At 36.6% G+C, this 25,908-nt stretch overlaps 1 protein-coding gene across 3 annotated transcripts in view; it reads left to right on the forward strand.

Moving 5' to 3' along the window:
- Window positions 1-25,908, forward strand: part of LOC100250380 (beta-galactosidase 9) — a 152,041-nt gene that overhangs the window by 54,432 nt on the left and 71,701 nt on the right. For all 3 annotated transcript variants that reach the window (XM_002263349.4, XM_059736995.1, XM_010652015.3), the window contains 3 exons: window positions 2,182-2,274; window positions 2,518-2,661; window positions 22,060-22,148. In XM_002263349.4, coding sequence (XP_002263385.1) covers window positions 2,182-2,274; window positions 2,518-2,661; window positions 22,060-22,148 — 326 coding nt within the window. The remainder of the gene's footprint in view (window positions 1-2,181; window positions 2,275-2,517; window positions 2,662-22,059; window positions 22,149-25,908) is intronic.

Raw genomic sequence — 25,908 nt, forward strand, 5'->3', positions numbered from 1 at the left:
TTTCGACGATATTTTTTCAATTACTGATATTTTGACGATATTGCAGATAAATCGGTGCCACGCCAATTGCCACATCAATGTTTCCCTTTCATTTAAAATTTTGAAATTGAAACAAGCCTTAAACGCATCCGACCCAACTTATTGTAGCCCAATCCGTGCCTCAATAGTGCACAAAATGGGAGCATCCCTTCTTAAATATATCTTCATTTTGCTTCCCATTTCCAATGTGGGATTCACTTACATGAAGATTAGAAAAATTATAAACCCAAAGTACGCCACTAGGACTTGAACCCTGGTATTTTGTATGGAACTTAAGTCACTTGCGAGTTAAGCTATGTTGGTCTTGGTTTCATATGATGCATCATATATATTAGTTTATAAAATTATTAAAAAAAATTAATAATTTCAATCATTTAAATTATTAATTTTCTACTAATTACATACTTTAAATTGAATTAAGAACATACCCGATACTTTAATGTAATTGATCAACCTTGATTTGGAGTTAATGCACCACTTGAACACCAAATTGCCAAATTTATAAAATATTGAGAATAATCACAAATAAAATTTGAGTAATATGAAACCAAAATACTTTCAATTGAATTATGGATGAAATCGATTGAGAATGAAGTATTTATAGAAAAATTTGGGTCAAAATAACTATTGGATGATCATTTTAACGTTAGAATTCATTTGTGGCTGTTGGGTCAAAATTTGGATGAAATTTGACCATTGAATCTTCAAATAACTGTTGGAATCACATCCCAACTGTTGGGTCAAGGCCAGATTTAATCTTGGCCCTTGAATTAGGTATTTGACTGTTGGGATCAACTTTAAAAAACATAGGCGTGATTCTGATCGTTAGATTAAGGCCGGATTTAATCTTGCCCCGTTTGATCATGCTTTTTGATCGTTGGAGCACCTTTAAAATACACGGGCATGATTTTGGCTGTTGGATGAGGCCAGATTCAATCCTTGGCACAAAATAAAGTGCACTTTAAGCCACTGAAATAATCGGCAAAATTGCCGATTTTTCCTTGATAAATAGCCAATTTTTTATGCCGAGGGATGGAAACTTTGCTGCTTTGCTGATTTTTTGATTTGCACTGATATATTAGTGATTTATTGCTGATTTTTTGTTGATTTTCTTGAAACGTCGGTCAGTCGAGATTTTGGTGCTGTGTTTCGTTTTGGCCATGGCCAATACCTGATATTTCGCTGAAATTTCTTTGAAATATCGCAAAATTTTTGTCCTTGGTTGTCAGTGAGTTGGGTTGCTCCCTGTCTTCGGTTTCTTGTTCATCTAACCAAGTTGTAGACTAGTTAGCCAAAAAAGGAGCTAGGTATTTGGCCTCCTTTGTCGGAGACTCTCTTCCCCCTTGAGTGTGCTTTATTTCTCCTTTGTATTTCTTTCCCCTAGTGGGGCTTGACAGTTTGTTATTTTTTAACATTTTCTGTACATTCTTGAAGGATTGCTTGTCCTTCTTCTACTTATCTTTTTATGATAAATTAAGGTGGTTGTTTCTATTCAAAAAAAAATATATTTCTTTAATTGAAAGGCCTCACCCAATGAAAATTGTGGAATTTTGAATATTTACCTCGTTAGTTTTGTTTTGTTTTTGCTAAGAAATGCAAATCTTTTGATGTAGTGCTTGGAGATGTAAGGCCATAGTTCTAGGGCTTTCAGAAGGACTGTCCCTCCATAGGTTCTGTAAAGTTCTCTCCCTGTATGCACTAGATAAATCATTGTGAACTGTGTAGGATGAGCGACTAGCTAGCTGAATGCTCTGAGAATTGAGTTCATTGTTTTTTACTGTTCATGGGCAGATCTTACCCTTAGAAGTTTCCAACCCAATCTTTAAGTTTTTATCTTCTTTTTTTCATTTCTTTTTACATTCCACCTTACTTCTCTTCTATTTTCTTCTGAAAAAACATCTCTTCTTCAGTCTTCTTTCACATACATACTTTTTTTTTGATTGGATTCTTTCACATACATACTTATAACTTGGGAAATCTTTAAATATATTTGAAAGTGAAGTAGGGAGTCTATAGACTGTAGTTTACTTGTATTATTAAGTGAACTTCTCAGAATTGAGTTAATGGTGTCTGGATGTTTGAAAATTTATATTAATATTGGTGGTTACCATCAAAAGTTTGATAATGGCTTACATTTTGCAGGATGAAATGCAGCGATTTGTTAAAAAGATAGTGGATCTGATGCAGAAGGAAATGCTTTTCTCTTGGCAAGGTGGTCCAATTATCATGTTGCAGGTTGTACAATAACTTCTGAAAGTTTAACATGAACATGAAATAAGCAGCATGTTTGGATTTTCTAAGGTTGTTCGGTTAAAGTCTACAGTTTTATATCCTGAGCTTTGTGCAGGCCAGATATTTTAATTTTTGTTATTAGTTTTTCACACTTAGACTTACTATGCATTAATATTAATGTGGTTATTTTCTTTAAAATAATACATTTTCAATTTGTATGTCATAACCATGGTGGATTTTTATCAGATTGAGAATGAATATGGAAATGTTGAAAGCTCATTTGGTCAGAGAGGGAAGGACTATGTTAAATGGGCTGCTAGAATGGCTCTTGAGCTTGATGCTGGGGTTCCTTGGGTCATGTGTCAGCAAGCTGATGCTCCTGATATTATTGTAATTATTTCTCCCTTATATCTTTTGGATTTTAATTTTTCTCTACAGATTTGATTGTACATTTTTACGCTGGTTTGTCTAGATGGTAGACTAAGAACAAAGAGGTTGAGAGAGAATAAATAGAGGGCTATAGGGGTCCTCCTCTTTCTTTTCTCTCCTTCTATCTATATCACACCAATGGTGAACAGTTATCATACATGTGCAGTTTGCATAGTGTAAGAAGTCCGGTTTGCAACTCCTTTGATAAAAAGTTGTACTGATTTCTGATGGGGGAAAGCCTTTTAAAGTTTATTAAAGGAGGAAAGGGAAGACCTAAGTAAACTTTAAGTAGGATTTATATTAATTAGAATTGAATTAGGATTGGTATTTGTTGGAGTCTAATTAGGATTAACTAGTTGAGTTATAATATAATTAGAATTTGAGTCATGATAGGTTATTAGAGTCTTAGTAGACTTTGGATTTTATAATTAGAATTAGAATCATAATAGGTTATTAGAGTCATAGTAAATTTTGGATTTCTTAGAGAAGCCTATAAATAAGCTAATCAATGTAAATCAAAGGGATGATTGATATTAATAATATTATGTTTTCTTTCATTGCAAGATTGCAATCCTCAATGGTGAGACTCCATTGATTTTCTTCTAGGCGAGACTCCTAGAAGGCCTTAGCGAGACTCTAAGGTTTTCGATATTTTCTTTGTTGTTTTTTCTTTCTCTCTATTTCTTATCTTATATTTTTCTCTACCATAAAATTTATTCTTTGTTCCTCTTCTTACACCCTAAAACTAAAACCCTAGCCCACCTACCCTTGAGTGTAGGCAACCATCCTAGGGTTGTCCTACATTAATTTTGGTATTAGAGCCAAAGTTCTTGGCTTGAAGGCATATGTAATTAAGGAGTGGAGCAACTTATGCAAGCATGAGTTCCAAAAAAACTTCTAGCAATCAAGATGCTGCTACAATATGCTTGGAGGAAATTTCAGCCACACAACAATCCTATCAAGATGCTATAATACAACTAAGTAGCAAACTTGATGAGATCATGCAGTTATTAGAAAAGAGTCAAGAAAAACGACCAATTGAAGATGGGATTGCAAATCATCAATTTAGACAATCGCCAAGTCGATCACGTGAAAAATAAGACAATTTCATGATGGAGAATCAAAGAAGGGCCGAACTTCTTGAGCTAGACGATGACGCGACAAAAAAGGTACGTCTTGAAGTTGCTGAATTTTACAGAAAACTAAATCCAACAGCTTTTCTTGATTGGATTATGTCAATGGAAGATTATTTGATTGGTATGCAATGCCCTAAAATATAAGAGTTCGTTTTGTGAAGGCAAAATTGAAAGGAGCAACACATCTATGGTGGCATAATATTGAGAATCAAGTTCATAGAACTGGCCGACCACCTATTGACACATGGGATGAGATGAAGTTGAAGATGAAGGAACAATTTCTCCCAACTGATTATGAACAACTTATGTATGCAAAATTGTTTTCCCTTAAACAAGGTATCAAGTCCGTTGAAGAATATACAGAAGAATTCCAGGAACCGAGCATTTGAAATCAAGTACGGGAAAGTGATGCTCAACTTGCAGCCCATTACAAAGCTAGACTTCGAATGAAGATTCAACTTGAGACGATAGCTACACACACTTATACCGTAGATGATGTTTATCAACTAGCCCTCAAAATAGAAGAAGTCCTCAAATTTTGGGTTCCTAGGCGTCCAAGTTCACAAATTGGGAGCACTTTCTCCAACAGGACACAACAAGCAAACTTTTAAGCACATAAAGCTTTGGAACTTCTAATCATGTGAATGGCGGAGGCATCAACAGACTTCGAATGTAGCTCATAAAGATGGTAATAAGGGTAAAACTTCAATGAGTACTGGAGATGGAAAAGTAGACGTGACTCCTTTATGCTTTAAGTGTGGTAGGCATGGTCATTATGCTGTTGTGTGGGACCAAAGGTTTACACTTTTGTATTGAAGAACCGGAATCTGAATTGGAGAGTTACTTAAAAGAATAAGAGACTTACAATGAAGATGAACTTAGTGAAGAATGTGACTACTATGATGGTATGACAAAAGGACATAGTCTTGTAGCACGACCTTTATTAGCTGTCCCAAAGGTAAAAGGAGAAGAAGATTGGTAACGTACTAGCATTTTTCAGACACGTATTTCTTGCCAAGGGAGATTATGCACCATGATTATTGATGGAGGTAGCAGTTTGAACATAGCTTCGCAAGAACTTGTTGAGAAGCTAAACCTTAAAATAGAGAGACATCCAAATCCATTCAGAGTAGCATGAGTTAATGACACCTCTATCTCAGTAAGTTTTCGCTACTTAGTAATATTCCTTTTTGGTAAGGACTTTGAAGAGTCTGTATGGTGTGAGGTTTTACCCATAAAAGTAAGTCATATTTTACTTGGAAGACGTTGGCTTTTTGATAGAAGAGTTCAACATGACAACTATGAAAATACATATGCTCTCATACACGATGGACGTAAGAAGATCCTTTGTCCAATGAAAGAAGTCCCTCCAATTAAGAAGTCAGAGGAGGCATAACCAAAAAAGGTACTTACTATGTGTCAATTAGAAATAGGGAGCATGGAAACTAAAGTTATTTTTGCTTTAATGGCTCGGGAAGTGGAAGAATTTAAAGAGTAAGGAATATCTAGCAAACATACATAAAATCCTTGATGACTTTTCTGACTTGTGGCCTGCAGAGTTACCTAATCAACTTCCTCCTATGCGTGACATACAACATGCCATTGATTTGATTCCCGGTGCATCATTACCAAATTTACTAGCCTACGGAATGAATCTAACAAAACATGCTGAATTGAAAAGGCAAGTTGATGAGTTACTTACTAAAGGCTTTATTCGTGAAAGCCTAAGTCCTTGTGGAGTTCTTGCCATATTAATACCAAAGAAAGATGGATCATGGTGGATGTGTGTGGATAGTCGTGCAATCAACAAAATCACAATCAAGTATTGATTTCCAATTCCAATACTTGATGATATGCTAGAAGGGTGCTTGTTTTATAAAAATCATTTATGCTTACCAAGGACGTCTCTACGTGATCATGTCATATGGGAACTTCATGGAAGCGGAATGGATGGACATTTTGGACAAGATAAGACCATTGCTTTGGTGGAAGATCACTTCTTTTGGCCTAGTTTAAAGAAGGATGTTTGGAAGGTTATCAAACAATGTCGAGCATGTCAAGTAGGAAAAGGTTCAAAGCGAAATACAGGGTTATATACACCTTTACCAATTCCATCCAAAGCTTGGGAAGACTTGAGCATGGATTTTGTACTTGGATTACCAAGGACACAGCGAGGTTTTGATTCTATATTTGTTGTAGTTGACAGATTTTCCAAAATGACACATTTTATCCCATGTAAGAAGACTTCAGATGCTTCTTATGTTGCTGCCTTGTTCTTTATAGAAGTAGTTCGATTGCATGGATTACCACAATCCATTGTTTTTATTGCGATGTCAATTTTATGAGCTATTTTTGAGAAACCTTATGGGCCAAGCTAGGTACTCAATTAAAATTTTCAAGTTCTTTTCATCCTCAAATTGATGGACAAACAAAAATTGTGAATCGCAGTCTTGGTAATCTTTTGAGATGCATTGTGAGAGATCAGTTGAGAAATTGGGACAATGTCTTACCACAAGCCGAGTTTGCTTTCAACAGCTCCACTAATAGTACAACTGGGTACTCACCTTTTGAAGTGGCATAAGGGTTGAAACCTAAGCAACTTGTTGATCTTATACCATTACCTACTTTTGTTCACACTAACCAAGATGGTGATGCATTTGCACGTCATATACGAGATATACATGAAAAGCTACGAGAAAAAATCAAAATAAGCAATGAAAACTATAAAGAGTCAGCAGATGCACATCAAAATATTCAGTTTCAAGAAGGTGATCTAGTGATAGTTCGTCTATGTCCAGAAAGATTTCATCTGAGCACATGTCAAAAGCTTCAAGCTAAGAAAATGGGTCCATTTCGGGTATTAAAGCAGTTGGGTGAGAAGGCTTATTTGTTAGAGCTCCCTTCAGACTTGCATTTTAGTCCAATATTTATTGTAAAAGATTTGTGTATCTACCATGGCCATCACAACGATGTAAGTGAAGAGTTGGATCTTCAATTACCACCTGCTCTTAGCCTACGTCCTGAGATTAAGTATGTTCTTGATGGTTAACTTGTTTTTACTCAACAAGGTGGATACCAAAAAATTTTGGTGAAATGGCGAGGCAAACCACACTTTAAAAATACATGGATTGCGAAAACGGATTTTTAGAAGCTTAATCCCAATCTCCATGAATTGTATCAAGCATCTAACTCATTGGAGTTGAGTTCTTCCAAGCCGGAGGGAATTGATGGGGGAAAGCCTTTTAAAGTTTATTCAAGGAGGAAAGGAAAGACCTAAGTAAACTTTAAGTAGGATTTATATTAATTAGAATTGAATTAGGGTTGGTATTTGTTGGAGACTAATTAGGATTAGCTAGTTGAGTTATAATATAATTAGAATTTGAGTCATGATAGGTTATTAGAGTCCTAGTAGACTCTGGATTTCTTAGAGAAACCTATAAATAGGTTAATCAATGTAAATCAAAGGGATGATTGATATTAATAATATTATGTTTTCTTTTATTGCAAGATTGCAACCCTCAATGGTGAAACTCCATTGATTTTCTTATAGGTGAGACTCCTAGAAGACCTTAGTGAGACTCTAAAGTTTTCGATCTTTTCTTCGTTGTTTTTTCTCTCTCTATTTCTTATCTTATATTTTTCTCTACCATAAAATTTATTCCTTGTTCCTCTTCTTACACCCTAAAAATAAAACCCTAGCCCACCTACCCTTGAGTGTAGGCAACCATCCTAAGGTTGTCCTACATCATTTTCTGTTTTCCAAAATGGTGTACAATTAAGGCTTGTGTCCAGTTTGTCACTAATAATATGCTTATCAACCTTGATATGTTTAGTTGTGCCATGCTGACCTGGATTAAGAGCTATATTGTCGTATAGATTCCTTATTGGAATGGTGGACATCCATAGCAGATTTCTGGTAGACCACAATCCATTCTTTGTGCTTTTCAGACAAATGAATTCACAAGAACCTTGAGTATCACTATGCATTTTACTTCTCCCTAGACCTGGCAACAACCGTTGGTCTCTTGCTTCACCAAACCATTAGATCAGTGCCAGCAAAATGCAATAACGCATGAGCAAATATCTTCATTCATAAAACCAGAGATCTACAACAGTGTTGTCTCTATCCTTGGGCGATCATGCATGTCTTTATTAGGTTCCAAGAATAGATTTCATGTATTGAAGATCCTAAGAACTACTTCCCATATGAGATGAAAAAAGTTCATGAATAAATTCCTTCACAAGGCCCACACGATAGGCAATGTAAAGTCGAGCATAGAAAATAAAAATAAGCTTTTCCACCACCTTCTGAAATGTCCCATCTACTAGTGCACATTTGCTATCCCTGTTAATTGAATAAGGGTCTCGCTCCTTTAAACTCATATCATGTCCATCTCTTTTAGAAAGATCTAGGACATTCCTTTGTGAAATGTAGATGTCCCTTTTTGATCTATTCACTTTAATTCCAAGTCCTTTAGATTCCAAGTTTTTTATTTTAAAATCTTTGGTGAAGTTTTCTTCAAATACTATATTATTAGATATGTGTCCTATAAAAAAAAAATATTATTAGATATGTGGAAATTCGGAAGGTATAATTGTACCTTAGAGCTATACTGCCAACTATATTTCTAGTTGTACCACATAGTTGTACTACACAGTTGCATACAATTGTTTCCTATTCTAATTTTATTTCCCAATTTTATGAGAGACTTTCTCCTGATATCAAGGATTAGATTTCTTTTTCCTAAGACAGATGATCTTAGCCATTTATGTATAAATATCGATGCAAGAATTAGTTTGTATGTAGAGAGAGAGAAAAATTAATATATATATATATATATATATATATATATATATAACTTGAAGAATAGGGTTTCGCGGGAATAATTTTCTTTCATTGAGATTATTCTTTTATAAAGTTTACAACATATACAAATCCTTCAAATCAGGAAACTAAATCACTGATTAAAGGGTAAGAATAACTCCTAACAATTACTTTCCTAAAAATACAAAGATTGACAACTAATAGCTAATTTACAGCTTTGCAAAGTTATTTCTTTCCATATCAGTTTCGGTTTTCCAACACTCTTCCTCAAGCTAGCTTAAAGATATCTTCCATAGCTAGCTTGCCAACTAGAAAGTCGAATTGCCTCTTGTGTAGTTCTTTGGTGAAGACATTAGCCACTTGTTCCTCAGTAGGGATATAGGTCATACAAACCAATCTGTTGTCTATCTTCTCTTTAATGAATTGCTTGTCCACTTCCACATGTTTGGTGCGGTCATGGAGAACCGGATTGTGAGCTACTGAAATTGCTGCCTTGTTGTCACAATACAACTTCATAGGAGATGAACATGTCATCTTTAACTCTTCTAGTAATCTTCTTATCCACATAATCTCACAAGTACCATGAGCTACAACTCTAAACTCAGCCTCAGCACTGCTTCTAGCAACCACGTTCTGTTTTTTACTTCGCCACGTAACCAAGTTTCCACTTACAAATGAACAGTACCCAGAGGTGGACCTTCGATCCACTATGCTTCCAGCCCAGTTTGCATTGGTGTAGGTTTCAATTTGTAGGTGTCCTCGTGACTTAAACAGAAGACCTCTACCTGGTGTCCCCTTTAGATACCTTAGAATCCTGTAAACAATTTCAAAATGCTCTGGTCTAGGCACATGCATAAACTGACTAACCATACTCACTGAGAATGCTATGTCAGGGTGTGTATGGGATAGGTAAATCAATCTCCCAACAAGTCTTTGATAACGATCCCGGTCCTTCACATTCTTGGCTTTCGTAGGCTGCAGTTTTACATTCGGCTCTATAGGTTTTTCAGCAGGCTTACATCCTAACATATCTCTCTCATCAAGAAGATTAAAAACATACTTTCGTTGATTTACAAAGATACCTTCTTTGGACCTAGCAAACTCCATCCCAAGAAAGTATTTTAATGCTCCCAGGTCTTTAATCTCAAATTCCTCAGCAAGTGTCCCCTTTACCTTCTCTAGTTCATTGCAATCATCCCCAGTTAACACAATATCGTCAACATACACAATTAAGATGACTACTTTACCTTCATTTGAATGTTTGTAGAACATCGTGTGATTAGCTTGACTTTGAGTATATCCATAATGCTTTATTACTTTGCCAAAGCGCTCAAACCAAGCTCTAGGCGACTGCTTAAGTCTGTATAAGGACTTCTTCAATTTGCACACTTTCCCAACTCCAAAACTTTCTTCAAAACTTGGTGGAGGACTCATGAACACTTCCTCCTCTAGGTCTCCATTAAGAAAGGCATTTTTAACATCCAATTGGTGTAAGGGCCAATTGGAATTTACTGTAAGGGACAACAAAACTCTAATCGAGTTTATTTTAGCTACGGGAGCGAAAGTCTCTTGGTAGTCTATCCCATAGGTTTGAGTAAAACCCTTTGCCACAAGCCTGGCTTTGTATCTCTCAACACTTCCATCTGCTTTACTCTTTATTGTAAACACCCATTTGCACCCTACAACTTTTTTTTCCCTTGGTAAATCTACAGCCTCCCAAGTGCCATTCTTTTTTAAGGCATTCATTTCCTTAAACACTGCCAATTTCCAACTCGGTTCATCTAGTGCTTCTTGAATATTTCTAGGTACCACAAGTTTTGAAATATTTGTAGTGAATGCTCTATGGTTGTCAGAAAGGTTACTGTAGGAGATATATTTGGCAATGAGATGTTTAGTGCAGGCTTGGGTTCCCTTTCTGAGAGCAATAGGGAGATCAAGGTCAAGGTCCTGTGCAGGAACAACTAGGGCTAATCCTAAACCAAGTTCGGGTGCAGATATTTCTGGACTTGGACCAAAGTGTGATGGTAAACTTAGATCAGTAACAGAAGAAGAAGAAGCATGTATAGGAGTAGGAATAGAAGGAGGGTTACCTGAGACATTTAGAGAGCCATTGCCCAGGGCTTTCGGTTGACCATGTGCTGGGATGATCGGCTGGTCTTTACTTCTTCCAGAGACTTTTTTCCTTGAATAAACCACAGACTCAAGATTGTTTTTATTTTTTTTCATTCGTAGTATTTCTTCTTCTGACAGGCCAATTTCAGATTCGGATTTAATAGGCTTAGTTTCCTTATTTTCTTTTTCAAGAGAGATATCAAGAATTACACTAAGAAAAGGTTCAACAATTTCCCAAAAATTTGGTTCCACTAATTTCTCCCCCTGAAGTAAATTTTTGGTAAAATATGGGACATTTTCCATAAAGGAAACATCCATAGTTGTGTAAAAACGTTTTGTAAGGGGATTAAAACATTTGTAACCCTTTTTATTAGGAGTATATCCTACAAAAACACATTTTTCTGCTCTAGGGTCTAACTTAGATCTTGACCTTTTTGGAATGTGTACATATGTAGTGCAACCAAATATTTTCAAGGGTAATTCAAAATTAATTCGAGATTTTGGAAATACCTTTTTCAAGCACTTCAAAGGAGTGGTATACTGCAAAATTTTTGTAGGCATCCTGTTGATTAGATATGAAGCAGTTAGTATGGCATCCCCCCATAAGTATTTTGGAATATTCATGTAAAACATCATAGCCCGTCCTACTTCTAACAAGTGTTTATTTTTACGTTGAGCTATTCCATTCTGTTGAGGGGTATCAGAACACGAGGATTGATGTAAAATTCCTTTCTTGTTTGAAAAGGTTTCCAAAACTTTATTAAAGTACTTAGTCCCATTATCAGATCTCAAAATACTGATTTTTGTTTGAAATTGGTTTTCAATCATTTTGTAAAATTCTTTAAAAATCCTTTCAACTTCAGATTTTTCCCTCATTAAATATACCCAACAAAGACGTGTATGGTCGTCTATAAAGGTCACAAACCATTTTTTTCCTGAAATTGTGGTTACTTTTGAAGGTTCCCAAACATCACTGTGAAAAAGATAAAATGGTTATGATGCATAATAGGGTTTTGAAATGTAAGTTTTACGTTGGCTTTTTGCCAGTAAACAACTTTCACATTGAAATGATAAAGGATCAACCTTTTGAAATAACACTGGAAATAAATGTTTTAAATAAGAGAAACTAGGATGACCTAATTTGCAATGCCAAACCATTATTTGATCACGAACAAAAAGAGAACTAATACTACTTAGTCCTTGAGCAATTTTATTACTAGGTAAATTATCCTCGAAATAATAGAGACCATTGATCATCCTGGCACTGCCAATCGTCTTCCTCGAGCTCCGGTCCTGAAAAATACAATGGGATTCATAGAAGATAACACAACAATTAAAATCTCTAGATAATTTGCTAACAAACAAGAGATTACAAGTAAGTTTAGGAACATGGAGAACAAATTTAAGATCTATTCCCTCAGAGATTTTTATTAGACCTTTTCCTGCAATAGGTGAGAAATTACCATCAGCTATTTGTACCTTTTTATTTCCAGGACATGGTGAATAGGATTCAAACATGTTTGAGGAATTGGTCATGTGGTCGGATGCTCCAGAATCGATTATCCATGGAGTAGATTTAAAACGACAAGATAGAGCATATAATTCATTACCTGTGTGTGCCAAAGAAACACTAGAAGTACCGGATGTCAAGTTGGATTTCAGCAGTGCAAGAAGATGCTCCATTTGCTCAGTGGTGAAGAGACTGGTCTCAGCCTCATTAGCAGTAGGAATAATGGCTTGGCCTGGTTTGTCACCTGTTTTTCCTTTCCAATTTGCAAGTTTCCCATGGATTTTCCAACAGTTCTCACGAGTATGGCGAGGTTTGTTGCAAAAATCACACCAAACCCGTGGTCTTTCATCTGATTTGCGCTGAAACGCAGCAACTTTATTATAGCCTCCACCTGTGGTAACCAAGGTTGAACCTTCAATAGCAACTCCAGGTCCCTTCTTGCCCAGCATCACATTCCTCTGACTCTCTTCTCTTCTAACTTCTGAAAAAGCTTCACCAATTGAAGGCAGAGGTTGTCTTTCAATGATTCTCTCTCTTACCTCATCAAACTCAACATTAAGGCCAACCAAGAACTTGAAGATCCGATTGTCTTCCATGGTCTTCTTATGATGACGTCCATCCTCGGTAGATTTTCACTCATAGGTGTTGAAGAGGTTAAGGTCTTGTTAGATCCGCTTCAAGGAGTTGAAGTACTTTGTGACGTTGTCCTCCCCTTGTCGTATCTCACCGAGTTTGAGGGTTAATTCAAAGATCTGTGATTGATTCCCTAAATCAGAATACATCTGATTTACATTCTCCCAAAGCTCTTATATTGTTGGATAGCACATGTAATTAGAGTTAATGTCTTCTTCCATAGAATTCACAAGCCATGTCATCACCATGGAATTCTCAGCATCCCATATAGTATAGTTCGGATCATCCACTGCAGGAGCCTTCTTTTCACCCGTTAGGTAGCCCATCGTTCCACGTCCTCTAATGTACATCCAAACTGATTGAGACCATCTCAGAAAGTTGTCACCATTCAAGCGAATCGTGGTGATTTGGACAGAGTGAGATTCCGAGGTGGTAGGACTGATTTTTGAAGAATCAGTGATGATGGGATTGTTCAGAGAAGGTTGAGGAACAATAGTGGACTCGTTTGAAATATCCGACATGGTTTCAGAGAACAGGGATTGAAAGAGAGAGAAATGAGGATTTCGGCAAGGAAATTGCTAGCTCTGATACCAAGTTGAAGAATAGGGTTTCACGGGAATAATATTCTTTCATTGAGATTATTCTTTTATAGAGTTTACAACATATACAAATCCTTCAAATCAGGAAACTAAATCACTGATTAAAGGGAAAGAATAACTCCTAACAATTACTTTCCTAAAAATATAAAGATTGAATAACTCCTAACAATTACTTTCCTAAAAATACAAAGATTGACAACTAATAGCTAATTTACAGCTTTACAAAGTTATTTCTTTCCATATTAGTTTCGGTTTTCCAACAATATATATTTTCTCCCTCAAATTTCTTCATGGTATTAGAGCTAATTCTGAACCATTTAATTTGTCTATGACCAAATGTGAAATATCCACCAAGAAGGACTCCTCAACCTTAGTAGTCACCTCCACTCAAGAAGCTCCTATTATAAGCAACAATGGAGGATCAGATGGTGCTGTTGTTCTCATTACTGGACACAAACTGAATGGGCAAAACTATCTTCAATGGTCCCATGCAGTCATGATGCTCATATGTGCTAAAGGGAAGGATGACTACCTCATTGGTGCAGTGCATTGACCTACAAAAGAAGATCTGATATTCAAAAGATGGAAGACTGAGAATAATATGGTTATGTCTTGGTTAATTAACTCAATGAACAATGGCATAGGGGAAAATTTTATGCTCCATGAAATAGTGCAAGAAATTTGGGAAGCAGCAAGAGAGACCTATTTCAATATAGAAGACACAGTACAAACATTTGAAATTGAAGGGATCCTTCATGATTTACACCAAGGCAAGTTGTCTCTCACTCAATATTTCAGTCTTTTAACTCACCATTGGCAACAACTAGACATGTTTGAAACTACCAATGGGATTGCCCAACGAATGCAATCAAATACAAGAAGATCATTGAGAAGAAATGGATCTACAAATTTTTATTAGGATTGAACAAAAATTTGGATGAAGTTCGAGGTAGAATATTGGAAACTAAACCTTTATCGAACATTTGGGAAGTTTCCTAAGAAGTGTGTTGAGAAAAAAGTAGAAAGAAAATCATGTTGGGGTCACAAACCAACTTGTCATCGAGGGTTCAACCTTAATGGCTCAGGGTCCTCCCAATCCTTCTAATGATAATCGACCAAGAAAAAAGAGGCCTTAGTGTGATCACTGTTAAAAACTAGGTGACATCAAGGACACATGTTGGAAAATCCATTGTAAACTAGTAGATTGGAAGTCGTTACGTCCTCAAAATGATAGAGAAAGTCGAAGATGTTGTAGGTTTTTGGAGTAAAAATAGAAAACACAAAAATTTGGGGTTGAAAATTGCATCTATTCATTGCTGCAAAATCTGAATTTATATAGAAAAATAAACAAACAAAGCCAAAAAAACTGCCTACATATCTTCAATAAATTTCTAATAGCATTACTAAGTCAAATATGAATTCAAAAAAATTCAAACTAAAATAAAAAACTGTTCCTGTAATCTTACAAAATATTTTCAACAGAACACTAGCCTTGCTAGTTTATTTTAGCCCAAATCTTGCAGCAAGTATAGCATTTGTCATCACTCCTTGCTATTTTTGCTACAAACACCAATTTTTTTCCTCAACAATTCAAACCTTGATTTTGACACTCCCTTTGTCAAATTATTAGCAAGTTGAGCTTCTATATTGCAATGCACCAAATTCACTTCATCATTCTTTCAAACTTCTCTAACAAAATAGTACTTAATTTTAAAATGCTTTGTCCTTCCATGGAACACTGGATTTTTAGAAATCGCTATAGCAACTTGATTATCAACAAAAATTTTAGTTGCATCATCTTGAACCATCTTTAAATCTGTCATGAGCTTTCTTAGCCATAAGGCTTGATTGACTACAGTAGCAACTGCAACATACTTAGCCTCAGCAATAGACTGAGCTATAATTTCCTACTTCTTTGAACTCCAACGAAAATAACTTGATCCATGACTAAACAAGTAGCCTGATGTGCTCCTCATATCATCACATGATCTTTTTTTTTTTTTTTTTTGATCAAAAATGAAGAAATTTATATTAAAAGAAGAAAAGATACAAGAGAAAGAAGAGATACAAGAGAAAGAGAAGAAAACAAGAGAAGGATGAGAGGTCCTTCCCACAAAAACAAAAACTGAGCAAAAGAGAAAACACCCAACTTTAGAAAACTAAAAACAAAGAACACTCTCAAACTTTTAAAGCGCAAACCGCAGTCCAGTTGAGTTGTAAAACACTAAGGTGGTGTTTGTTTTTTGGCTGAATAGAAAAAGTCAAAATATTTGGCTTTTTCTATTAAGCTAAAAGTAACCTATTGACATCATCCAACATGACTAAATTGAACCTATTGATAACAAGTTCACTTTAGTTATATTGGATGATGTCAACAGGTTACTTTTAGCTGAATAGAAAAAGCCAAATATTTTGGCTTTTTCTATTCAACTAAAAAACAAACACCACCTAAGAGGAACTCCGTTAAAAGCTGTAGTACAAGAGGCTTAAAAAGAGGAAAAGAAAAGAAGCAAGTCCCATAACATCTCTTCTGTTCTCCCCTTATCCTAAAAAATCCTATTGTTTCTCTCTTGCCACACCATCCATAACAAAGTAAGGCAAGCGATTTGCCAAAGTGTCTTGCCTTTTAATGAATTCCCCAAACCTTTAAAAGCAATAACCATCATGTTCACGATACTCCTTGGAGGGACCCAAGCCAAAACTGCTAGATTGAACAGCTTGTGCCAGAGTCCAATAGTAACAGGACAATGAAGAAAAAGGTGGTCGATCGATTCTCTATTTCCTTTGCAAAGAATGCACCATTGAGAACAGAGGGATTTGTAGGGTCTTCTCAATTGCAACTTGTCATTGGTGTTTACCTTCCCATGTACTACTAACCAAGCGAGGGCATTAACGTTTGAGGGGGCTTTTGAACTCCACAAAAACTTGGCCGGAAGGAACAAGATAGGATTTGAGACTTTTGACAAGGCCAAGAAAAAAGATTTCACTAAAAACAAGCTTGATGATGACAAAGACCAAGCTCTTGAATCTTCCAAAGAAGGAGAGAAAAACATTGAATTAAGGGAGAACATTAATCTCTGAAGGAGATCAATTTCTGTATCAGTAAGATTGCGATGAAAATTAAAATTCCAAGACAGTGGAAAGGAATTGCCAAGGACATTTGAGACAGTGAGGTTTTTCACAAAAATCACTCTATAAAGACCAGCAAATTGAGAGCACAAAGTTTGGTTACCCCACCAAAGATCTTCCTAAAAACGAATTCTCTTCCCATTCCCCACCACTAGGCGGACAAAAAGGGAAAAATCTTGGAAAACTTGAGCAATAGCCTTCCAAGGACATCTGTGTGACCATCTAACCACCATGTTGGCGTCCCATCCATTAGGATGTGTCCCATAAATACTCGCAATAACCTTATGCCAAAGACCATTTCTTTTTCTAGGGAACCTCCAGAGCCAATTCCCTAAGAGAGCAATATTTCTCAAAGAAGTCTTCCTAAAACCCAAACCTCCCAACTTCTTTGGCCTACAAACAACATCCCATTTGATAAGATGATCTTTCTTCCCTTCCCCCGCCCTAGACCAAAGAAAATCCCTTTGCAACTTCTCAATCTTTGAGGCTATTGATACTAGGATTTTGAATAGGGAGAGGAAGTAGGTAGGAATGTGGGACAAACTTGATTGAATTAAAGTAATCCTCCTTCCCAAAAACAAAAAAGCCTTTTTCCAACCATCCAGCCTCCTTGAAATTCTCTCAACCACCGAATCCCAAAAGCCTATTGTCTTGCTCAATCACTATTAGCAAAACCATGCAAAACCAACTGATCTTCTTTCTCAAACTTTATTCTAAGATCCAAAGTCCCCATGATGTACCCAAGCACCCTCTTAGCAGCCTCATTGTGCAACTCACTTGCACAATGCATATACCTGGACAACAGACTTATAAAGAACATTATATCAGGTCTTGTTGCTGACAAATACATCAAACAGCCTATGATACTTCTGTATGATCCCTCATCAACCTTTGCAGCACTATCATCTTTTTTAAATTTCTCATTTTGAGCCAAAAGGGTACATAATGACATACAATCCTCCGTGTTAAATTTCTTCAGTGCTTCCTTGGTATATTTCAGTTGTCCAATGAAGTTCCCTTGCTGTGATTGTTGAATTTCTAGTCCTAGAAAGAATGCCATCTCTCCAAGATCAGTCATCTCAAATGCTTGCATCATTTGAGCCTTAAATTGCTTCACCAATTCTGCATTGCTTCTTGTGACAAGCAAACCATCAACATATGATGAAACAACTATCAGTTCATCATTAATAACTTTGATATACAAAGTTGATTCATCCATGCTCTTGTTGAAGCCTTTCTTTTGCAAATACTCATCAATCTTGCTGTACTAGACTCTTGGAGCTTGCTTTAACAAATATTCCTTCTCTGGATCTACAACACAACCTCAGGTTGTTCAACATAAATTTCTTCCTCCAAATAGCCATTTAGAAAGTCCAACTTTACATCAAGCTAGTAATTCCTCCACTGCTTTTGTGCTGCAAGTGCTAGAAGCAATCTAATGGTGTCTAATCTTGCGACAGGTGCAAAAGTCTCAGAAAAATCTACACCAAATAGTTGAGCATGCCCTTTTACAACTAGCCTTGCCTTATATTTGTTTATGGAACCATCAGCATTAAGTTTGGTTCTATAAACCCATTTCACACCAATAGTTTTCTTGTGTAGTGGTCTGTCCGCCAACTCCCAGGTTTGATTCTTATGAATCATCTTGATCTCCTCCGCCATTGCTGCAATCCACTTCGGATCCTTAACAGCCTCATCATACCCTGTAGGTTCAAACAGAACCATATTGCACCTTTGATAAATTTCTATAAGTGACCTAGTACCTCTTATAGGCTCATCATCAATCACATCATCAACTTGCAATTTTGGTTCTTTTTCTTTTGCGTAAACCTGACTTTGATACCACTGTGTAGGTTTTTAGAGTAAGAATAGAAAACATAGAAAATTTCGGACTGAGAATTGCATCTATTCATTGTTGCAAAATTTGAATTTATATAGAAAAATAAACAAACAAAGCAAAAAAATTTGCCTACATATCTTCAACAGATTTCTAATAACATTATTAAGTCAAATATAAATTCAAAAAAATTCAAACTAAAATAATAAATTGTTCCTGCAATCTTGCAGAATATTTTCAACAAAATACCAACCTTACTAGTTTATTTTAGCCCAAATCTTATAGCAAATATAGCACTTGTCATCAAAATGATAGAGAATCCATGGGAAACCAGCGGATTGGAAGCCATCACGTCCTCGAAATGATAGAGAAAGTCAAAGATGTACCAAGTGTATAGGACAAACTATACTTATTATGGATAATGAAAATATGATGACCACAACTTCTTATAATTTGGTCCTAATTTGCAGCAATAATAATAATAATAATCAAATCCCTATAATCAAGGTGCTAAATATGACAGCTACAAATATGCTCTGTGCTTATGAAACTTAAAGTAATTAGTCCCAACAATATAAGGTCAACTAAAATCAAATCTGAAAGCTAAAATAGAAATATAAGGCTGGAAATCTCTAAATATACAATTAACACTTGTCAACACTCCCCCTCAAGTTGGGGCATAGATGTCTTAAGTGTCCCAACTTGTTAAGTATTTCTTTGAAACTCTCGTTTGACACTCCGTTAAAATACCTACAAATTGATTCTCTGTCTTCACAAAAGGAGTTCAAATTTATCCTTTAGTTAACTTCTTCTTGATAAAGTTTTTATCTACTTCAATTTGTTTAGTACGATCCTGCTGAACCGGATTGTAGGTTCTGCTAATGACAACTTTGTTATCACAGAAAAGTTTCATTAGACCTCACAACTAAAGCCTAACTACTTTAATAAGGTCTTTAGCCATAACATCTCATATATACCATGAGCCATACCTCTAAATTATGTTTCAACACTAGATCTAACTATAACAGATTGTTTCTTGCTATGCCATGTGACTAAATTCCCTCTCACAAACGTGCACAACTAGAACGGTTGAAGGCTTGGTTAGTTGCTCAAGGGTATGCTCAAACTTATGGTTTGGACTATTTTCAGACTTTCTCTCCCAATGGCTGTCTTAATTTAGTACATATTTTGGTTTCCTGAGTTGTTAATTATAGATAGAGTCTACATCGGTTAAATGTGAAGAATGCACTCTTATATGGTGATTTGAGTGAGGAAGTTTATATAGAGCAACCACTTGGGTTCGTTGCTCAAGGGGACTCAAGAGTTAGAGTTTGCATGCTAAATAAGGCCATTTATGGATTAAAATAATCCCCTCGAGCTTGGTTTGATAAATTGAGTACTATTCATCCATCATTTGGTTTTAGAAGTTGTAATTTTGACCACTCACTATTTGTCTTCAAGATGGAAATTGGCATAGTAATACTTATTGTATATGTAAATGATATTATTGTTTTTGGTAGTAATGTTACTAGTATTGAAGAAGTGAAAGATTACTCGGAAAATACCTTCCAAACAAAGGATCCTAGGTAGTGAAGTTGCATATAGTAGATGCGAGATTGTTTTCCCAAAGGAAGTATGTATTGGATTTGCTTAATGAAACTAATATGTTGGGAGTAAAGCCAACTGGCAGTTCTATGGAGCAAAATGTGAACCTTAATGGAGATGATAATCTTGTGTTTTTAGATAAAAGAAGATATCGGAGTCTAGTGGGTAAGCTCATTTGTTTGACAATCACCAGACCTGACATTACTTTTTTGGTTAGTACAATGGGCCAGTTCATGGGAGCACCTAAGCAGATTCATTGGAAAGTAGTGCATAGAATCCTAAGGTATCTCAAAGGTAGGGTTATAACTTGGATGGGATAACCCAACTTAACCCGGACCTAACCTGATGTTTGGGCGGGTTTGGGAACCTTATGTAATTCGGGTTGAGCTTAGGTTCATTTTTCTCAACCAGATTTAAATTTGGGTAATGCCTCAGGTAACCTGAACCTGACTATATATATATCACTTGCAAAAAAAAAACTCTTTTACTTCTGGTCTTCCATTCTTCAACAGAGAGTAAAAAGTCCTAGCCCTTAAAACTGAAAATACCCACACCATAAGCCCTAGCTCTTGGTGTTGTCGTTGTCGTTCAACGCTGCCACCACTGACCAACGCTGCCACCGCCGTTCAATGCTACCACCACTTTTAAAAGCTTCCATTGTCTCCTTCTTCACATACGTTTTCTTCCATATGCTCCATTGTAGGTATGAAATCCACATGTTTTCATCTCTATCTCAAGTTTTCTTGAATGAGAAAGGTGGCTTTCGAGTCCTTCTTGCTGTTTGTCCTTTAAACTTTTAGTGTTAAGCATGGATTGAATGTGATTTGAATAGGTTAAGCACTTTATCCCTCCTTTCCACAAGCATGAAAAGTGGAATGGAATAGGATTCATTTTTGGGCTATCCATAATAGGGGTAAGAAGCTATAGGCATAGGCAAACAAAGAAAACTCCCTCATTCCATTCCCAATGGGAGTGACAATTATTGTTTTTCATGGGTTTTTTTTTTCCCAATCAGTGTGGGAGTGTAGACAACAGAATAGATTTCAATGGCAAAGGTATGAACCTGACCAACTTGACCATCATTTAATCAACTCAAGCATAACCTGAATTCAACCCGAGTTTAATAATTTGAGCTCAGGTTGGAAGTAGGGTTGTGCCATACTTTGGGTTAATGCATTTCAAGTTTGGGTTAGCTCTCAACTTGATCCAACCCACCGAATTGTAGCCCTACTCAAAGGTCTACTAGTGGGTATCGTATCTTTGTTTGTGGTAATTTAGTTACTTAGAGGAGTAAAAAGTAGAATTTAGTAGATCTAATGCTGTAGCAGGATATAGGGCTATGACACATATAATGTGTTTGTGGATTCAAACCTGTTTTAGGAGCTTGGATTTTCTCTTGAAAAGCCCATGACTATGTACGGTGATAATCAAGCTGCTATTCACATTGCCGGTAACCTGATGTTTCATGAAAGAACCAAGCATATTGAAGTGGATTATCATTTATGAGAGAAATTCTGATGAGCAAGAAAATGATAACTCCTTACATCAAATTTGAAGATCAATTGTGTGGTGTGTTTACTAAATCTTTATGAAGAAATCTTTTTTCTGTTGCATGTTTTAAGATGGGTCTTAGTAATATATATGCCCTAGCATGAGGGGGAGTGTTAAAGAGTTATTAGTTGTTATTTGATAATGGGTAGTTTAATCCTTTTGTTTTATTTTGTAGAAGTCTATATATGTGTTCTGTATTCTTTACTTGAGGAATAATACACTCTTTTCTTTCCCTCACTCAATAGTAATTAATACTGCATGCATTATCCAATAAATTGCAGTGGAAGAAAAAACAGCCTAGCATGCAACATCTCTTGGTTTTTATTTTGTAATGTGTTGAGTTCCTAGATTTAGTATTATTAATATGTTAGTCTTATTATTATTATTATTATTATTATTATTATTTTGTTATTCTTTTTCAGATAAATGCCTGCAACGGATTTTATTGTGATGCCTTTTGGCCAAATTCAGCAAACAAACCCAAACTCTGGACAGAGGATTGGAACGGATGGTATAATGATGCTGTATGATTTAATGTGATGCAGTTCATCATGTTCTAATAGTATTATTTTTAATACATTTGAGCCTATATTCATGCACACACACACACATATCTATCTATAATCCACACACATAATACACATATAAATATATATATGTCTGTATATATGAATATTCCTACAACTTGGAATTTGTAAAAATGAGAATTTGTACCCAAATCAATTCACAAACAAAAATCATGGAATATTATGAGACCAACTGCATCCCAAGTTGGGTGAACTGGGCTTATCACTTGAAAGTCTATTCCTAGGGGTATCCAACTTATAGCAAAAATGTTTGAGTCCATTTGAGAAAGTTCTCTTCAAACTCTTTTCCTAGAACACAAGTTGACATATTTTCTTTGCATGTTTGTCTATCTTTCCATTCATTTTAGTATTGTTCTTCATTACTTTTCTTGGTTGCCATTAAAATATTTTCTTGTATCACTTTTGTTTCCTCAAGTTTCTCATCCTGCTTCTGTGACCTGGCACTTAAGTTAATTGGTAAGGATATTGTTGAACAATCTTGAAATCATAAAATCAGTATCAGAATAGTTTGCCATATTTTACGTGCTTAAGGAATACTTCTCGTCTATCTCATATGGCCAAAGTTATTTGAATTTCTTTCCTACTGAGGGTAACCAACTTCATGTGGATTAAGGGATACCTCTAGGGAATTTAGAAACCTGTTTCCAATGAGAAATTTACAATCATCAAATATTCTAAAGAAATTTGTGTATTTTTCACCTGTTAAGTTACCGGTTTAATCGAAAAACTTAAGTGGTTAAGTTACATGCACCCCAACCCACACATGGTGAGGCAAAATATAGATTGTGGATAGATCACAGACAAATAAATGGGGGAATAAACAGAGGGAGAGACTTGAAGACAAGACCTGTAGTAAACTAGAGCACCAATACCAAGTTAAAGTACCAATTTAATTAAAAAGCTTTTGGTAATGGTACAACAATGTATATCTGCGAAGCAATTCCATGTGGAAAATATTTCAAACAGATTAAGTGGAATGTTTTCCTCTTAATAAATGAGGATAATCTTTCATATCCATGCCTGATTATGATACTCTTTGCATGCAGCAAGTATCTGTCCATTTGGACCTCTGCTAGTGTTATACCTCGTTAGCATGGTTATCATGAACTTGCAATTTATCTCCATCATATCTTTCTAAATCCTTCTGCATTGCAAACTTCAATCCCAGTAAGTCACCATCATTTAGAACTTGCTACTATGCAGACGCCAAGAGTACAGCGAAGGCCCACCATCCCAACAGTCCATACAATCCAAATTGGGTTGTTCCTTCTGCCTGATTATGATAAATTTTGCATGCAGCAAGCAGCCAAATTGGATCTCTGCTAGAGTCATCCCTTGTCAGCATGGCTATCATGAACTAGGAATTTTCCCACTGTCTTTCTAAATCCTCCTAAATTTGTGCCCTTGCTAACTACAATCTCAATAAATGTCCATAATTTGGCACTTGCTACTATGCAGAAAAGCAAGATTACAGCTAAAGGCCTCCAGCCCAGCTGTCCGTACCATCATGAATCAAAATCTCCTTCTTGCTTGACCATGTTGCTTTTGGAAAATCCATGAACGTTGTTGAAAGAGAGAGAGAGAAATGCAAGCTGCAGGAGATGAAGGTGATGTGAGGTGATAGAGGCCTTGAAACTCACGCCCTATGCCAATCGTCTTCCTTGTACTATGGTCCTGCAAGATCACAGATTTATCAGAAAAAGTGATAGAACAGTTAAGAGTGCGAGTTATTTTGCTGATGAAAATAAGATTAAAATGACACTCAGGGGCATAAAGGACAGAATGGAGAGGTAGGGAAGGGAGAGGATGAGCCAAACCAATACCTTTAGCCATAGTTTGGGAACCATTTAGCTAAAGTAACAGTAGGTAAGGCAGAGGTAGTAGTAATGGAGGAGAAAAGGTGTTTATTACCAGAGATATGATCAGATGCTCCGGAATCTAGAATCCATGGGCCAAGAAAAGGAGACTGAGTAAAGCAGACAGAGACATTACCAGTCCGAGCAACAGAAGCTGATGTGGCTGCCAGATATCGGAGATAGGCATCATAATCACTACCAGTAAGGGTGATAATTTGAGATGTGGAGCTCGCAGCGGAGTCAGGTCGAGATAGCAGAGGATCAGTTGACTGAGCAATGTGGGCAGTGCGAGGAGGCCGTCCATGTAACTGATAGCAACGATCTTGAGTATGACCAAGCTTATTACAATAGGTGCGCTGAGGACGTTATCCTTGACCCCGATTGCCACTACGTCCTTCTCGAGAGTTAGTTTGAGAGGCTAACACAGATGAATCTGAAGGACCATCAGTCGACAAGGTCTGAGTAGAGGAGAGACGTAAGAGACGAGCGAACACATCATCCAATGATGGTACTGATGGACTAGCAAGAATCTGATCTTGGACAGACTCAAGATTTGGACGGAGGCCAATGAGGGTTAACACCATAAAGAACTTGTCAATCTATATTTGTTGAGCTTCAGCACCGTTAGTGAAGGACATCAAAGTTAAGAACTCCTCCTTAAGAGATGCAATCCGGCCAATATAAGTAGATAGTTCCATGTCCTGCTGTCTCACATGAACAATATCAGAAACCACCTTATAAAATCGTTGAATATCATTCGTGTATAATCCTTTAGCTTGAGTCCAAAATTTAAAGCAGGTTTTGTAGGCACGAAGATGATGTAAAATTTTGGGATCAACAGGTGGCCATAATACGTTGCATAATTGTGCATCGATTTTCTTCCATTGCACTTTGTCAACATCAGGTATAGCATCCTTAGGTGTAACAAGATGATCCTCATAACCTTGTCCCATAAACCAGAGTTCCACGGACGCTGACCAGGAGAGATAATTCTCACTACCAATCAATTTTTCCAATGTGATATTAGGAGATCCAGAGATAACAGATGTAAAAATAGGATTTTTAGTCGCCATATCCACTTCACCTGAGATTGAATCACGTTTGGATCGAAGAGAGCCCTAAAGGGAGGTTTGATCACAGCTGTGGAAGAAGAACCTGGTATGTCGGGACCCAAACAAAGGAGAAAAGTGACTGGAGATGAAGAAGAGGCCTTCCCAAGGCACACACAGGTCTTGGCCAAGGAAGAGAGCTGCCGTCGGAGGCTGAAAGAAGACCCGCGGAGGCTGAAATGCCAAAAAAATGGAGAAGCAGGGTTCAGAGAGGATTGACGGAGGCTTAGAAGTGCAAGATAGTGCCGGACGAGCCTGTTGGTAGAAGCTTGGCACTAGAAAGTGGGCCATGCGCTGGCGCGTGGGATTTAGGCTGCCGAAGAAAAACGGTGCGTGGGAGGCACGTGGATCGGTTTTTGGCTCCGGTGCTTTGAGAAAAGTTGCAGATCTCCTCTTTGCGCTCCTGATGATGTGGTCGGTGTCGGAAAATATCGCCGGGAAAAAAAGTCTTCGGAAAATATCGTCGGAAAAATGTTAACGGTGATGAGGGTTTTCTGACTACGATATGGTTGACCGCAAAGCTTTGGGAGATGTAAAAGGTGACCGAAATGAAACACAGTCATTGGACGGATTCTTGGAATTAATTACACGAGTAAACCAGAAAGAATAAAGTTTTCTCCCTTGGCTCTGATACCATGTTGAAAGAGAGAGAGAGAAAACCTTAATTCTCATTCATATGATTAACTTCTTACAATAGAGAAATATATATACAAGGTTAG

The sequence above is a fragment of the Vitis vinifera genome, chromosome 5 (genome assembly GCF_030704535.1).
Source record: "Vitis vinifera cultivar Pinot Noir 40024 chromosome 5, ASM3070453v1".
NCBI lineage: Eukaryota > Viridiplantae > Streptophyta > Magnoliopsida > Vitales > Vitaceae > Vitis > Vitis vinifera.